At 56.7% G+C, this 17,357-nt stretch overlaps 1 protein-coding gene across 2 annotated transcripts; it reads left to right on the top strand.

The window, feature by feature from the left end:
- Window positions 1-8,266: 8,266 nt before the first annotated feature.
- On the top strand, window positions 8,267-15,842 carry ERF (ETS2 repressor factor). 2 transcript variants are annotated; one of them, XM_023651424.2, is made up of 4 exons: window positions 8,267-8,431; window positions 12,825-13,059; window positions 13,439-13,554; window positions 13,665-15,842. In XM_023651424.2, the coding sequence occupies exons 1-4, from the start codon at window positions 8,410-8,412 to the stop codon at window positions 14,957-14,959; spliced, it is 1,668 nt and encodes a 555-aa protein (XP_023507192.1). In that variant the 5' UTR covers window positions 8,267-8,409; the 3' UTR covers window positions 14,960-15,842. The 2 variants fall into 2 exon arrangements, with proteins under 2 accessions (XP_023507192.1, XP_070080651.1); XM_070224550.1 differs by lacking the exon at window positions 8,267-8,431 and adding an exon at window positions 11,116-12,004.
- The last annotated feature ends 1,515 nt before the right edge of the window (window positions 15,843-17,357 follow it).

Below are 17,357 nucleotides of genomic sequence, written 5' to 3' on the forward strand. Positions count from 1 at the left end.
TGGCGTGTACACCAGGTGTGAACCTGCCTGCAGAGCATTCATGTTATCTACATTGGATTTGCCGTGGATAGAGGGTGATAGGGAGCAATAAACACTGGCTGTAGCGGAGGCTTCTGCTGCTTGTGATGGGTTCCCAGGATCCGCACGGGATTCACACCAGGTATGAAGAATATGCATCTAGCCTATTGCAGGTCCATTCTGTCTGAACGTTCACACTACCCATGAGAGAGTGTGCTGTGACATGTGGCCAGTTCACAGGTGCTAGAAAGAAATTTCAGTTGTCCAGTGGGGTTCACGCAGTATGAAGGAGATTCACGTTGTCCATGAGATTCACATTATCCACTGTCCGCAGAAGATTTGCCTTGGTGGGGGCGGGGGGCCGTTCACTGTCTACAAGGAGTTCACACTGGGAAGGAATCTTATACTACTACCTAGGCTATTGTATTATGACATACTATCTTATACTATCATACTATTAGTACTATTTTAATATTCTAGAAGAGAGTTTGCTCTTCCATATTGAGTGGGTCCTGAGTTGAGGGAAATTTTACAGGGCAGTTTGTACTGTGTACATTGAGTAGTTGCTAGGTCTGAGGAAAGTTTACACTTATCCGAGAGTTCCCACTGCCCACTTAGGTAGACCCTTGTAGAGTGCTGCCTGCTGTCACAAAAGGGGTTCACAGCAGCCACAGAAAGTTCCCCACATATGGAGATGTGCACTGTCAGTGTCATGAATATGAATGAGATGATACTGTCCGTGGGAAGGTGCATACTGGGCAGGAGTTCACGTTGCCCATGGGATCTTACGCTGTGTTGGGGGGAGATTTCTATTGATTAGGATGGTGTTTCATTGGGGCCGGCCCAGTGATGCAGCGGTTAAGTGCTCACGTTCCACTTCGGCAGCCCGGGGTTTGCTGGTTCCGGATCCTGGGTGCGGACGTGGCACCACTTGGCAAGCCATGCTGTGGGAGGCGTCCCACATATAAAGTAGAGGAAGATGGGCACAGATGTTAGCTCCGGGCCAGCCTTCCTCAGCAAAAAGAGGAGGATTGGCAGCAGTTAGCTCAGGGCTAATCTTCCTCCAAAAAAAAAATAATAATAAAATAAAAGTAAAAATAAAAAAATAAGTAGGACGGTGTTTCATGTTCCACAGTCAGTTCACGTCGGGTGTGAGGGAGAATTAGACTGTCAGTGGGGAGGTCTGTACCCTCCATAAAGGAACTCACTCTGCCCTGGGAGCATTCTGATAGTGAAAGGGGGTCTCTGCTGTCTGTTCAGGAATGTCTCTGGCTGTGGTGTATCATGTCCAGAGCGGGATCCCCACTGCTTATTGGAGTTATACCATGCCTAGGGGAGAGCTGTCTGTGGGAGTTCACACTGTCCGAGGTCTATTCCCCCTGTCATTGAGGAAAGGTGTGCACAGGGAGCTGTACCCTGCCCCTGGGAGAATTACATAAAATGTAGTTAACTTAGTTACACAGTTCATTGCAGTTACACTGTCATGTGGAGTGGGGGGTGATGTTGCAGGAAACAAAGTAACACAGGCTTAGCCAGCTTGCTGGGGTCAAATCCCCTTCCCAGCTGTGTGACTTTAGGCAAGTCGCTTAATCCCTCTGTGCCTTGATTTCTACATCTGTAAGGGGGTAACTTTTTTTAATCCTATGGCATAAGGTTGTTATGAAGATGTAACAAGTTAACCCGTGCAAAGCATTTAGGACAATATCTCTAGCAGAGTAAACCCTCAGAAATGTTAGCTAGTGTTGTTATTACTATTATTCAGGAGTTTATCACTCCCTGAAGAGTTGATGCTGTCACAATCTTACTGGTAACCTTGTCCGTAGTTTGCATGTGTGGTGGTAGTGGTGATGCTTTTTGCAAGGATTCTGAGGTTCGACATATCTGTGGGGCATTTCTCAATCCATCAAGTCTGGCGCTTCACGTCCCAGCTATAATGATTTTCAGCTGTGTGACCATGGGCCTGCCACCTCTCTCAGTCTCACTCTCCTCGTCTGAAAAATGGGGATCATTAAAGTACCTACCTCATAAAGCTGAGGTGAGGATGAAACAAGATGTTGAATCCAGGGCCTTGTGTATAGTAAGTGCTCAATAAATGGGCGTGGTGATTTTTATGTGCTCTGTCCTGCGCTGGGCCCTGGGAAAGCCCTGCCATTTGGGAATTCACCATTTCTTGGACTTTATTTGGGGCCTCATTGTCCATGCTGGGTCATACCACCCTTCAGGGAGTCATACTGTCGTAATACATGTATGTGTTGAAGGGGAGTTGGGTAAGTTTTAATGGGAGAATTAAGACTTCCAGTGGGGGAGGGGAAGGATAATATAATCTGATGAAGGTTACAAAGGCCCAGAAGTTTTAAATGAATCACGAGGTTTCTCCCTGTCTGTGGGAAAGGGCTACATCATCCATGACTTAATAAAACTGACAGAGCGACATTGGGGTTTACTGCACCCGTTGTGGAGTCTATACTGTTCACAGAGTGGTCCACCCAGGCAGGTGGCACTGTCCATGTGGGGGCACAATGTCCATGGGTGACACTGCATAAGGCCGCTTTGCCTATGGGGCTACACTGTTCACATGAAGAGTCACACTGCTTATGGAAGGGACTTTGTTTATATGCTTGTCTACACTGCATGTATGGGGTTTACCCAGGTTGTGGGAGTTGACCCTGTGGATAGAGGAATTCACACAATGTTAACACATCATGCTCCTTCTGCGGTAGGGCACACTAGTGAGGGAATATGCTATTTGTGTGGGGGTGCACATTGTTTATTTGCTGTTTCACCATCTATATGGGCTCACGCTGTTTTTGAGGGTTACACAAAGGGGTTTACACCATTTATGTGGTTGCTCTGTTATACAGGGTTCACACAGTTTATGAAGGTTGCACTGTTTGTATGGGGCTCATATCATGTATGAGGGTCACCCTGTCTGTATGAGATTTATGAGGGTCATGCTGCCTATATTGGGGTTAACACTGTTTTTGAGGGTTGCACTATTTGGGGTTTACACTGTCCATATGAGAGTCACACTGTATATGGGGTTTATATCAGTTGTGGACATTGTACTGTCTGTATGGGTTCCAATTGTGGGGTTATACCAGCTGTATGTGGACTCAGCTCACTTCAGCAAATACATATTACAAGCCTATTCCATGACAGACCCTGGTCTAGGCATTGGTAGTAACACAGTGAAGAAAATAGACCGAATTCCTGTCTTTGTGGAGCTGACATTCAGTAGGACAAGCACACCCTGTATGGGAGTTTCCTGTTTATGGGATTCACAGCAGGGTTCATACTCTTTAGGGGGTTGTCCTGGCATCAGCTGTCCCTGAGGGTTTCTCTGTGTGTACGGGGCTACATTTATTGGTATTACATTGGGTACATGGGGGTTCAGTGTCCAAAGATGAGCTCATTCATTCATTATAAATTGCCAGGCACTGTGCCGGGCTCTGGGGATACTGTAGGCAACAAAACAGGCAAAAATCCCTGCCCTCTGAAAGCTGACATTATAGAGGAGGCTTCAGACAACAAGTACGTACGTTACGGAAATATATGTCAGATGAAAGTAAGTGCTATGGAGAAAAATAGTGCATAGAAGGGTCATAGGGATCTAGGAAAAGTCAGGCGGGGTCTTATTGGGAAGGTGGGTTTTTTTCTTTTTTGTTTTTGGAGGAAGATTAGCCCCGAGCCAACATCTGCTGCCAATCCTCCTCTTTTTTCCTGCTGAGGAAGACTGGCCCTGAGCCAACATCCGTGCCCATCTTCCTCCACTCTACATGTGGGACCCCTGCCACAGCGTGGCTCAAGAAGCAGTGCATAGGTCTGCACCCAGGATCCAAAACGGCAAACCCCGGACCGCCAAAGCAGAACACAGAATGCGTGAACTTAACTGCTGTGCCACCAGGCCAGCCCCAGGAAGGTGGTTTTTGAGCAAAAACCTGAGGGGGCTGAGGGAGAGAGCTATGCAGATTTCTAAGGGAAAAGCCTTCTGGGCAGACAGAACAACAGGGGCAAAATCCCTGAGGCAGTTATATTCCTGGCATGCTCAAGATATAGCAGAGGCTGGAGAGGAAATGAAGGGAAAAGTGGGAGGTGAGGTCAGGGAGGAAGGGCCTTGTGGGCCATTGCAAGGGGTTAGCTTTTACTCCCAGTGAGCAGAGGGGCCGCTGGGCCACCGAGGGTTTGGGGCAGCAAAGGGATGTCATCTGATTTACTAGAACTCTCTGGCTGCAGGTGGAGTACACACTGTAGGGGCTGGTGGCAGCAGGGAGACCAGTGAGCAGACCCCAGACCGGGGGTGTGGAGGTGTTGGTGAAGAATAGCCGATTCTGAAACCGATTCTGAAAAGAGCTGATTCTGAAAAGAGCTGATTCTGAAAAGAGCTCATGGGAGTTTCCTTCAGATTGGAGGTCGGATGAGAGAAACGAGTGAAGGATGACTCCAAGGCATTCAGCCTGAGCCTCCAGCAAAGTGGAGTTGCAATTTCCTGAGATGGGGACGGTTTAGGGGAGCTCAGGGAGACTGTTTTGACTTGACAAACTCAAGAAGTCCAAATGGAGACGCTGGTGAGGCAGTTCGAGGTGTGAGATTGGAGTTTAGTGGAGAGTCCTAGGCTGGAGATAGAAATTTGGGTGTAGGGCCCAGCCGGGTGGCACAGTGGTTAAGTGCGCACATTCTGCTTCAGCAGCCCGGGGTTCGCCGGTTGGGATCCCGGTTGCAGGCATGGCACCACTTGGCAAGCCATGCTGTGGGAGGCGTCCCACGTATAAAGTAGAGGAAGATGGGCACAGATGTTAGCTCAGGGCCAGTCTTCCTCAGCAAAAAGAGGAGGATTGGCAGCAGATGTTAGCTCAGGGCTAATCTTCCTCCAAAAAAAAAAGAAGACGAAGAAGAAGAAATTTGGGTGTAATCAGCATTGAGACAGTGTATGAAACTGTGGGACTGGTGGAGATGATCAAACGAGTGAGTGAAAGTGGAGGAGAGAGGAGGACTTGGACCTGAGCTTTGGGCCCTTCAGCATTTTAAGTCAGGGACACGAGGAAGGGTGATACTTTAGTGGGGTTACATTTTCTGTTTGGGGGTAGTCATACCCCATTTAGGTGGCTACACTTTCTATAGGGCGGGTCATACCATTTCTTTTTTTTTCTCCCCAAGCCCCCAGTACATGGTTGTATATCCCAGTTGTAAGTTGTTCTAGTTTTTCTATGTGAGGTGCCCCTGCCACAGCATGGCAACTGACAGACGGGTCCTGTGGTTCCATGACCGGGAAGCGAACCCGGGTTGCTGAAGCAGTGAGCACAGAACTTTAAGCACTAGGCCATCAGGGCTGGCTCTGTATTATTTCTAAGGGAACTACAATGTTCACAGAGTAGTCATGGTTCATTATTGCTCATGGGGGTGATGGGTAGGTTGTGATTGTCATTTTTATTGTCCACACAGTTTCCTTTCCAGGAGTGAAGTCTGTGAAGTGTTGTGACTTCTGTGGGGACAGGTTCTGTGCATGCCTTAGCCTGACAACAATAGGATAAATGTTATCTGTGTCAGGACAGTGAACTGGAACAAGAACTACTAGGCCCATGGGAGTGAGGGTGTTCCCACTGTCCAGACAGAGTTGTTTTCCCGTGGAGCGTTACACTGTTCATTGCAGGCATGTCTTAGGTCTGTGGGAGGCTGTGCCTTTCACTAGCCCCAGGGCTATTTGTGGAGGCTTTCCATAGTGAATTGGGTGGTGGGGGGAGTGGTCCCGTTGTTCACTGTGGTTGACATAGCCTTGGTTGGATGGCATGTCTTCAAGGAATGACCAGTGGTGATGAAGTTTCTATCACAAGTTCACAATATCTGGATGTTTCATACAGTAATGGTGGGGTTCACTTTCCCTGGGGGTGACTCTCGGTATTCTCGAGGTGACTGAACTATCCAAGAGGGTCCTCGCTTCTGTGGTGGAACACACAGACCCCTGAAGGGTTACAATTCCTGTGGACAGGTCTTCACAAATCACTGGAGGTCACACTGGCCAGGGGACATTTTCACCAGGGATTCCCATTCTCTGTGGGTGGTTCCGACTCTCCCACGAGGTATGCCCACCATCCACAATTGTATTTCATAGAAACAGTGGGATTGAGTTATCCAACTGGGTCAGGGTGGGATTATGCCATTAACAGGCAATTTCACACTGTCAGTGCCGTGTGTTTGTCTGCAGTTGGAGTCTGTAGGGTGAGGGGTGTTTACGTTATCCATAGGGTATATAGTTCATTCTGCCAATAATTACTGCCAATATTTATTGTGTACTTACTTCATATCCCTGATTTCTCACAACCAGCCGGTTACGTAGGGTCTATTAATATCCCCATTTTACAGATGAGGAAGCTGAGGCTCAAAGAGGTAAACTCACTTGCCCTATGTCACAGACAGGAAGTAGCAGTTAGGGTTGCAACCTAGGTCTCTGTCTTGTTGGTGGGAGTGTGGGGTTCACTGAGGCTGTTACAGACCTATTATCTTTAAAACTTCGCATCGTCTTTTTTCGAGGGGGGACAGTAAAGGCAGTAGTAAAGCATAGTGGTTAAGGGTGGTGGTTTCAGATTGCATAGATCTGGGTTCGAATCCTAGCTCCAACACTTCCTGGCTGTAGGACTTTTGCAGACTGATTTCCCCTCTGAGCCTCACTTTCTTAATCTGTAAATGGGGATAACAATAGTTATTCCCCTCCTTGGGATTTTGTGAGGATCAAATGAGAAGATGCTCCAGACAATGCTTGGCCCAGCGCCTGGCACATCATGAGCACTAGGAATTCGGGAGCTGTTATAACAATGATGATGATTATTATTGCTGGACCACACTGCTCCCAGAGGGTTACAATATCCGTGGGGGAGCTGCACTGTCCGTAGGCAAGGTTACATAATTCCCTGGGGGGGGGGGGGAGGTGACGCTTCCCTGGAGGCCTTGGTCTCCCCGAGGAGGAGGCTTGACACTTCTTCTGAGGCACTGGTGAGGGACTGCTCTAAGGCGGTTAGGAACCCAGCAACAGAGTCTGGCCTTGAAGCCCTAAGAACCCAGAGCCTGATCCTATAGGCCTTCCCTTTCTGTGGCCTGTTTGTCTCTCCCTGCCCATCTTCTAGGTTTCAGTCTCTCTGAGCATCCCTGCCCCCTACATTCCCCTCCTTTGGTACCTCAAAGTCTTTTTTGAGACTCTGTCTCCAGGCTGGGCCTGTGATTAGAATTGCTTCTATTTTTCCCTCTACTCCACTGCCGGCTCCTGCTGGCCATCAGATCAGCACTGACTTCCTGTTTCCCCAAGCCTCAGGCTCCATCCATTTCTCCCGACTGCGGAGGATGGAGACTTAACACTGGCCCACGCGTTGGCCTTCATCCTTAAGCTCTGCCTTCCTCTCTCCTGGCGACCCCCCAGTGCCTCTTGGGAGCACATTTGTTCAGACTTTGGTCGCCCCCAGCATCCTGGTTCCACCTCCGGAACCCCCTGCCCTGCTAGTGTAGGTGGGGGTACCTCCGGCACCAGCTGTGTCCCCAGGACAGCTGCAGCCTGGGGATGGAAGGGGGCTCCCAAATGCATTCTCTCTGGTCACTTCCTCCCCAGCTGGGATTGGGGCTATCTGGAAGGCCAAAACCCCATCCCGGGAGAAGCGGAGGGCACAGCCGCCTCTCCATTTCCGATGCTGGGAAATGCTTCCCACCCATTCCACCCCACCCCTGGACAGCTGCCCCCTTTCAGGCTCAGGGTTGGGGGGGCAGGGTAAGGCCAAGCTGAGAAACATTGTGGTCTTGATCATCCTCCAAGGTCCTGACCCCGCGCCCCCTGCAAAGAAGATTCTGCCTCCTCCCCAAAGGTCCATGCATCCTCCCTACAAAAGTTTCTGACCCCCCTCAGAAGGTCCCCCTCCCCTCTTACAGACTCCCAAAAGAAACTCTGGATCCCAAAGGGGGCAGGAGAGGAGGAGGGGCGGCAGGTCGCGAGTGCCAAGGACTCAAGCTATCTTCAGACTTGGAGCCTCCGAGAAGGGTCATGACCTCCGGGACCCCATCCCACCCCCGCCCCCTCCTTCCTTCCTCCCCCGTCGCGCGGCCCCTTTAAGCCTAGAGCCGGCCGGTCCTCAGTGGCTGTGCGCCGGCAAGTGTGTGTGTGAGTGCGCGGGGAGGGGGCGGGCGCAGTGTCTCCATGGCGACGCGGCGGTGACGTCGCCGGCCGGGGGGCGTGGGCGTCCCGGCCCCGGAGTGCGATATTAACCCGGGAGGCGGCGGCGGGGAGGGGAGAGGCTCTGAGAGGCGAGGCCGGGTGAAGCGGCGAGGGCGGCCCGACGGGCGCGGGACGGGACGGGGCAGCGCGGGCGCCGGGAGCTGCGGCCCGGAGTCGGGGCGCCTCGCCCCGGGCCCCCCAGCATGAAGACCCCGGCGGACACAGGTGGGGGCAGGGGCAGCACGTGTGGGGGAGACTTGTTGCCCCGGGAAACCAGGCAGAGAAACTTTGGGGGGGCAGAAGCGTTCTGGGGGAGCCCGAGTGATCCCCAGTTCCGGGGGACCCCCAAGCACTCGAGACCTGTTGCTTCTCGCGGCGCGAGCGGGGGTGCTGCATGGGACCCCCAATTTCTGGCTCTGGGCGGAGTGGTGTGGGTGCCGCGAGTCTTGGTCCTCTCCCTGCCTGGACCCCGAAAGCTGGGCTCTCCCCCACTCCCCGGATCACGGGGGTGGCGGGGTCCCTCCCCGCCGCTCTGTCACGTTGCACTCTGGGGGCCGGGACGTGTGCGGGGCGTGGGGGGGGGGGCCTGTCCACGGGGCCCGCTATTCCCGGTTCCGCGCTGCGCGGTCCGGCCCGTGACCTTCACCGCGGCGTGTGCCCCGCACCGGCTTAGAGGGGGATACGGGATGGCTTCTGGGAGGAGGGCGTGAGTGGGGAGCCTGGGACTCGGGGTCCGGGCTGCACCGCCCCTCCCCCGCCCGTCTCCGCCGGCTCCTCGCTCCCCCGCCCGCGCCGAGTCGCAAAGTTCCAAAGCGCAGCCCGAACGTTCGAAAAAGGAACTTTTTGTTTCCGACCTTAGAACGCGCGGCTTTAAGGTGGCTCCGGGGAGACCTGGGTACCCTCCTCCCGCGCCGCCGGGGGCCGGGGGTTGAGGAGGGTGGGGAAGGTTGGGGGGACGCAGAGGCTTCCCCCTCGCCCCCCCCCCCCATCCAGCTCTTCTCTTTCAACTGCCCGTCTTTTTCCTTCTCCTCTCTTCCCCGCCAACTTGCTCCTCCTTAAGGGGCCGAGGTTCCCCTCCCCCCCTCGGTCGGCGGGCGGGGGGCAGCGGGATTAACCCCCCTCCCACTCGGACTTTCCCCCCTCCCCTCCCCCGCCGCCCCCGGGCTCGCGCGGGCTGGACTTTGCGCCCGAGCGCGCTGGGGGGAGGGGTCCCAGCCGCCCCCTGCCCGTCTACCCCGTCGGAATCCGGCCCGGGGCGGGGACGGGGGAGGGGGAAGGGGGCCGGGCGCCGCTGTTCAAACTTGTTTCCTTCCCCCGGCGGCTGCCGCGACTAGGGCTCCGATGTGCGGGTGTGTGCCCCGACCGGCCCACCCACCCCGCCCTCCCGCTCGGCGGGTGGGGGCGGCTCTTAAAGGGCTCGGAGCGGGGCTCCAGCGCCTTGGGATTGGGGCCGAGGAGGGGGGCTGGGGGTGGGGCAGGGGTGCGGAGTGCTGTAGGGTCAGTCACGTGCGAGCCACATACTCTCCGGCTCCCACAGGCTCCAGGGCCGCCGGGCCTTGGGGGCAGCAGGAGCCTCCCCTCGCCCGAGGAGGGGGCCGAAGCGCCCAGACAACCCCGCCTCATTTTCCCTCCCTGCTATGGGCCTTCGTCTGGTGGGACCGGCTGGGCCGCTCCCCCAACCCTGTCTTGGGGCCGAGCTGTGTGTGGGTTCCCCGCCTGAGGGAAGGGGCGGGTGCCTGGAATGGCCTCCCGATCGGTCCATCGGTGCGCTGGTCCGTCTGTCTCCTGGCCGGCCACTGTGCGCCCCTCCATCCGATCCTCCATCCCGGCCCCTGTCTCCTTTGCCGCGGCTGTTTCCCACTTCCTGTTTTCTTCCCGGCTCTGGCGCCACCGAGGGCTGCCTGGAGTGGGGGAGGTGGTGAGGCCCCCCAGGAGGCCAGCATGTTCTTCCTCTACCGCCACTCCTCCCTTCCGACCCCCGTAGTCCCTTAAAAAAAGTTTGGGCAGTCATGTGAATTTGGGGGCTGCCCAGGAGTTTTGCCCCCCCCAGGCTTCCATAGTCTGTCTGGGAGAATCCCTACCCTGCCTCTGTGGGACCCAGGTGTGTCTTCTGGGACCCCGCCATCCCAGCTCTTCCTGTCTGTCTGCTGCCACCTCTCCACCCTGTCTTGCAATGTTCTGAGCCCCTCTTTCAGTGTCAGCTGCACTCTCCCTGCCTCACTCTCTCTCCATGCTCCAGAGGTCCTGCACCCCCAGGCTTTCTTGGTGCAGGCCCGGTGGTTCCGTTTTAAGCACGTGGACCCATGCACAACACACGCTCACACACACTCCCCTTGCCCGTGCCTGGCTCCTGGCTCTAAGGCCTGGGGAACAGAGCCCCATTGAGACACCCTGACGTCACCCCCCCTTCCTTCTCCCCCCAAAGCCAGGAACAGGCCCTCAAGTATGCCATGTCCGATGAGGAAAGGGAAAGCCAGCATCGGGTGGGCCTGAGAGTGGGGAGGGTCCCTGCCAGGAGTGGGGGCCAGATAGGAGGGGGGTTGCTCAGGGACCAGGCTTAACACCGGGGCCTGGGACAGCCCCAGAATGCAGCTCCGGGCCTTTCCAGAGCCCCCCACCTCCCTTCCCAGTTCCCTTTGTGTTGTATGTAGTCTCTCTCACTCCTTCTCTTCTGCAAAGTTTATTTTTAGCCTCCTGCTCCCCCGCTCCCAGGACTGTCGCTGCACACACGTTGCTTGGTTACCGGGACAAGGAGGCTGGGGCGGGTGGGCTGGGAAGGGTGGCTTTAATTTTGGGGGGAGGGTGGAAGTGAGTACACCCCCCAACCCCAGACTCACGTCTCAGGGACTTCGCCCCCCACCTGGGTGTGAGAGCCAGATTGGGGTGTAGGTGGGAGGAGCATGGAGCTTGGTGCCCTGAGGGGGGCCTGGAGCTTTTTGGCGGGGATTGGAGGGTACATGGAGCTGGTGGTTTGGTCATTCGGGTTCCCAAGGGCCTCTGGGCCTTGAACAAGACCCTGAGATCTGGGTTCTTTAGCAGGGTGAGGATATTGGGGTGAACACTTGGATTCCCAAGAGAAGGATGGGGCTGTGGATGCTGGGGTCCACCAAAGGCGTTGTCAGGGGCTGTCACTTCTGAATGGAGCAGGGGCTGCTGATGCAGGACTCTCGCTCTGTGACCAGCTGGAGGTCATATCCCTGGATCCCTGAGGGGCTGGTTTGAGGCTGGGATTTCTGAATGGGGCAGGGACTAGGTGGGGAATGCTGGCTATCCCGGTCTCCTCGAGGCCTGGGGTCATGGAGCTGGGTCCCTGTGGGTGGGTCAGTTCTGGATTTAGAGGGGGTGGTCCCTGTGAGAGAAGGAACTGCTGATCCACTGTGTCCCCAAGGGGAAGGATCCCCTGCTGGATTCCAGGCTGGGGTGGAGTCTTTGGGGCTGCCTCGGCTATGCCCCAGGCTTGGTTGGTACCTGCTTGAGCTGAGGCTTGAGCCAGGGCCAGGGGAGGGAGGCTGACCCGTGCAGCCTGAGTGAGACTGTGACCCCACCCATCTTGAGCTGTCCACCTTGGCCTTCTCCCTTTAGTGGCATCAGGGCCCCTGCCCTGCCTCCCCCTCCTTCTCTTCCTCCCTTTCCCTCCTCCCACCCCTCCATTACCGGCTGCCTAGTGCTGAATTATTGATGGCCCCTGATTACCCGGGGGTTTGGGAAATGACAACAACCGCAGCCCCCCCATTTCTCCCCCCTAGGCTGCCCACCTCCTCCAGGGACCCGCCAGCCCACCACCAACCTCTACCCAAGGTTAATGCTGGGGGTGGGTAGGCAGGTGGGCAGGGAAGAAGCTGTGGATGGGAAGGCAGAAATGGGAACAGGCTGCAGCCGTGCCTGTTCAATCTCCAGGCCTGGGCTGGGGCCCTCCAGCCAGGTCAGGCCCACATGCCTGGGTCTGGGGAGGGTAGTGCAGCCCAGAGGGTCCAGGGCTTAGGGGGGGCCTCTCTCAGACAGTCTGGGTTTCACTCTCCAGGGAAGACAGAAGCCTCTGTGTGTGCAAGCGCTGACCTCATCGTCAACCAGCCACCCCACCCCTCCTGGTCCTTTTAAGAAAAAAAAAAATCCTCCTCTCGGGTCCCGGGGTGGGAGCAAGGGCTCTGGTGGGTCTTGGGAGGGAGACAGTGTGTGTTCCTAGGAAGGGGCTAGAGGAGCTGGGGGGTGGGTATGGCTGGCCCTGAATGGGAGTGGGGGGGTTCTGGGGGGGCTCGCCCCAACCCGTCTGGCCACGTGTGCCCCTTCCTGCCCCTCCCCCACTGGCAGCCCTGCCTGCCCGCCGGCCTGGCTTGGTGCCTGGCCCCCTGGCACTGGCCCCGGGACCCGCCGCCGACGGTTTCCTGTTTCTCCCGGTGTCGCTGGAGCAGGCTCCAGCTTCCCCTCCCCCCAGCTCCTGTCTAGCCCCCTCACACACACACAGACACACACTGTCTCCATCTAACCAGGTCCTGACTTGGCTGAGGGAAGAAGGATTTCCCCACGTTGAGGGTAGGGTAGGAAGTGGACCCTGGGATGGGACCCGGAGCCCCGGACTTGGCATCCTGACTCGCCGCCACTCCCCTGCTCCTGTCCCCAGGGTTTGCCTTCCCAGATTGGGCCTACAAGCCGGAGTCCTCCCCTGGCTCGAGGCAGATCCAGCTGTGGCACTTTATCCTGGAGCTGCTGCGGAAGGAAGAATACCAGGGTGTCATCGCCTGGCAGGGGGACTACGGGGAATTCGTCATCAAGGACCCCGATGAAGTGGCTCGGCTCTGGGGTGTCCGCAAGTGCAAGCCCCAGATGAATTATGACAAGCTGAGCCGGGCCCTGCGGTGAGGAGGGCAGAGGCCCCTGGGCAGATGTGGGCAGCCCCCACTGGTTCGAGAGCCCTTGACCCATGGCAGTAGTCTTTGGGTTTGATTCCTGGCTCTGCCAAATCATAGCTATGTGACTTTGGGCAAGTCCTAACCCTTCTCTGCCCATGTGTCACACAGAGGTGTCCTGAAGAGAGAATACAGTCATGGGTGTGGCCTCTTGTCTGGCCCTAGACCTGAGGGGAGGGCTGGTCCCCACCCTCTGGGCACTTGATTTCTTTCATGTGGTCCATGTTTCACAGTCACTCTTTGTGAGCAGCACCTAACGTGTCAAGGTATGGGGTCTAGCCGTGGGTCCTGTGTGACTGACCACCCAATGATGTTTCTACACCCACAGCTATTACTACAACAAACGCATTCTCCACAAGACCAAGGGGAAACGGTTCACCTACAAGTTCAACTTCAATAAACTGGTGCTGGTTAATTACCCTTTCATCGATGTGGGGTTGGCTGGTGAGTACCGGGGCTGGTGGGCATGACTTTGGAGGGGGGAGAGGGTCTGGTCAGTTTGTATTCCAGGGTAGGCCCGTGACCTTGACACCATGTCTGCCCTTTCTTGCCAGGGGGTGCGGTGCCCCAGAGTGCCCCGCCAGTGCCATCGGGTGGCAGCCACTTCCGCTTCCCTCCCTCAACGCCCTCCGAGGTGCTGTCCCCCACCGAGGACCCCCGATCGCCACCGGCCTGTTCTTCGTCCTCATCCTCCCTCTTCTCGGCTGTGGTGGCCCGACGCCTGGGCCGAGGCTCTGTCAGTGACTGTAGTGATGGCACATCAGAGCTGGAGGAGCCACTGGGAGAGGATCCCCGGGCCCGACCACCAGGCCCTCCGGAGCTGGGTGCCTTCCGTGGGCCCCCACTGGCCCGCCTGCCCCATGACCCTGGCGTCTTCCGTGTCTACCCCCGGCCTCGGGGTGGCCCTGAACCCCTCAGCCCCTTCCCTGTGTCTCCTCTAGCCGGGCCTGGCTCCCTGCTACCCCCTCAGCTCTCACCAGCTCTGCCCATGACGCCCACCCATCTGGCCTACACTCCCTCGCCCACGCTGAGCCCTATGTACCCCAGTGGCGGCGGGGGCCCCAGCGGCTCAGGGGGAGGCTCCCACTTCTCCTTCAGCCCTGAGGACATGAAACGGTACCTGCAGGCCCACACCCAAAGCGTCTACAACTACCACCTCAGCCCCCGCGCCTTCCTGCACTACCCTGGGCTGGTGGTGCCCCAGCCCCAGCGCCCTGACAAGTGCCCGCTGCCACCCATGGCACCTGAGACCCCACCAGTCCCTTCCTCGGCCTCGTCTTCCTCTTCCTGTTCTTCCTCCCCATTCAAGTTTAAGCTCCAGCCACCTCCGCTGGGACGGCGGCAGCGGGCAGCTGGGGAGAAGGCTCCGGCAGGCGCTGACAAGAGCAGTGGCATTGGCATTGGCGGTGGTGGCAGCGCAGGCGGGCTGCCTGAGGGGGCGGGGGCACTGGCCCCACCACCACCGCCGCCACAGATCAAGGTGGAGCCTATCTCAGAAGGCGAGTCAGAGGAGGTAGAGGTGACTGACATCAGTGATGAGGATGAGGAAGATGGGGAGGTGTTCAAGACGCCTCGTGCCCCACCTGCGCCCCCCAAGCCTGAGCCCGGCGAGGCACCCGGGGCAGCCCAGTGCATGCCTCTCAAGCTGCGCTTTAAACGGCGCTGGAGTGAAGACTGTCGCCTGGAGGGGGGTGGGGGCCCTACTGGGGCACTTGAGGATGAGGGCGAGGACAAGAAGGTGCGTGGGGAGGGGCCCGGGGAGGCCGGGGGGCCCCTCACCCCAAGGCGGGTGAGCTCCGACCTCCAGCACGCTACAGCCCAGCTCTCTCTGGAGCATCGAGATTCCTGAGGGCTGTGGGCAGGGGACCCCCGTTCCCCCCACCCCCATGCTTCTTTTGCTGCCTTAACCCCCCATGTCCCGGAGGTGAGGGCAGCTCTCTAGTCTCTTCCCTGCCTCCTCCCTTTCCCTTCCCTGTGTTTTGTACAAAACTTTTAATTTTTTTTTTTTAATGGTGAGGGTGGGTGGGTACCCAGGGCTGGGGGCTGTCCCCTGTCTCTGTGGGTTTCTAAGCTCCGGGCAAAGTGGTGGTGGGGGGAGGGAGGGGGGCATTAAGGGGGCCACCTCCATTCTGGGGAATTTATATTTGAACTGAGGCTCGGGCCTCAATGCCCAGGAACTTTTTTATTACAATCGCTTAGGAAGTAAAGCCTTGTCTCCCTCCCTGTTCTCTGCCTCCTGTACCTCTCCCTCTCCACCCCCGGCCACCCTCAGCCCCAATTCTGCCTTCCCTGCCCCTCCAGGGGCCACGAGTGCCTGGGTTTCTCATACCCCACAGGGTTGCAGCAGGGGAGGGAGGGACATTTTATGATGAACCAAAAATTCCATGTCGGGTGGGGGGGGGTGGGGGGCGGAAGAGGTTGAGGGGTGCCGCCCATAGGCCACAAATCTCTACAAGTGCCTGCTATCCCTCTCCCACTGCCCACCCCAGCACTGGTCCAACCCCTTCACCCCCAGCTGCTCCTAAGACTAGCCCATAGGCGGGGGGGTGGGGGGGGTGGGAAGGGGGTGCCCTGAAACCAAACTGGAAGCCCCCTCTGCCTCCCAGCTGGGGCCCCTGGGGTGGGGGTCTGTGGTCAAGCCTTATTCTGTATTGGGGATGGAGGGTGGGTGGGGAGGGAAGCTGGGGGGCTGCTGGAGAATGTATTCAAAACAATAAAACTTTGGACCTTTGGATGCGGTCATCTGTCCTGGGTGTTGGGTGCAGCCACTGCAGGGCCACAATCTTTGCTTGATTCTGAAGGACGGGCCCTGGCTGGCCCCTCAGTGGGTCTATGGCCAGAGAGCTTAACCCCATCAGAATGGGGCACATCCAAGCATGGGAAATAATCTCTGGCTCTCGTGAGCCTATAGCCCACGGGGCCTGATGAGTAAGGTCTCAGGCATACTCTTGCCTCTGACTGCTCCCCTATTCCCTGCGGATCTGCTTGTCCCTGGAAGCACTTTTGACTCTTCACCACCATGTCATTGTCCTTGCTCTTCTGATCGCCTGCAGTGCCTTTCCTCTTTGGCTGTGTGAATTCCCCAGGCTCTGGTGAAGCTCTGGAGCTCCTTTTGCACCACCTGTGGTGTCCTGCCACACATCACTCTCCTTAGGACCTTCTGAGTTAATCTGGGAGTCCTTTGGCAACAGGCCTGCAGTGTCTCTTGAAATGTAGACTTTGCAAGGTGCCTTTGTGGTCTTCCCGTCAAACCATGGGAACACCATCTGCCAGCAAGTTGAGAAGGGACTGGCTTAATCTCAGTTGCTATTGATTGACCTACTGTGTGCCAAGTACCCAGTACCTAGTTAGGAACTGCAGTGCTCTCCGACATCCAGCAACCAAGGCCCTAAGCCCAGCCAGGACTTTAAATGAGGTTTGTCCTTGAAGCCCACGTTCTTTCAACAACTCTTAAAAACCAGGATGGTTGGATCTAGACCAGGGTCTGAAGATCATAGGATCTGAGAGGTGAGCTCATAAAACTGGAAGCCTAGGTTGGAGAGCTCAAATCAGGGATGAAAGAATCAGAAGGAGGAATCCAGGGTTGAAGTGCCCTTACAGACAGCCCAAGCCCTTCAGTGCAGGTGAGGAGCCCGAGGTCCACAGAGGGGAAGGAGTTTCCCCAAGGTCACACAGATGCTAAGAGATAGAGTAGGAATTGAGGGCTCAGGGCTTGTCAAACTGGCTTCACCATGAAACCCCACCCTGTGCAACTCAGGGGGAAAGAACTGGCAACGCCTATCCACTCTTGTTTCATCTTCACTTCATGCCAGCCCAGGGTGGGTGGTCCCAGATGATGTCGGTTGGCAGGGAAGAGAGGATCCAGGGCTGGGGTACTGGCAGGAAACCGGGGCTCCCGAGGCAGCCTGTGGGCAACTGCTCCCTCTCCTGGGTGATGTAAGTCACTCCCTGGGGTGGGGGCCACTGGGCTATTTCTGGAAGTTGGGATGAGGCATGTCTCCTGGCAACACAGATGCAGCTGGGTTGGTGGCAATGTGATGGAGAAGGGGATGTCATCACTGGGTGGAGAGGGGAGGACCCAGACTAGTCTCAGCCCCTGATTCTAGTGCCTTCAAAGCTTCTCTAACCAGGTCTAACATGGATTCAAAAGTGCTCAGCTCCAGAACTGCTCTCCAGGCCAGACCACAGCCCAAACAGACTTGTTGCCCCAAATTCTGGCTGAGTGGGATGTCACAGGTGGCATCTGG

The sequence above is a fragment of the Equus caballus genome, chromosome 10 (assembly GCF_041296265.1).
Source record: "Equus caballus isolate H_3958 breed thoroughbred chromosome 10, TB-T2T, whole genome shotgun sequence".
NCBI classification, from domain to species: domain Eukaryota; kingdom Metazoa; phylum Chordata; class Mammalia; order Perissodactyla; family Equidae; genus Equus; species Equus caballus.

Excerpts from the sequence above, each read along its gene's own strand:
- ERF (XM_023651424.2), top strand. The coding sequence starts at position 8,410 with ATGAAGACCCCGGCGGACACAG. Across the intron at positions 8,432-12,824 it reads GAAGACCCCGGCGGACACAG|GGTTTGCCTTCCCAGATTGG; the intron begins GTGGGGGCAGGG and ends TCCTGTCCCCAG. Across the intron at positions 13,555-13,664 it reads CATCGATGTGGGGTTGGCTG|GGGGTGCGGTGCCCCAGAGT; the intron begins GTGAGTACCGGG and ends CTTTCTTGCCAG.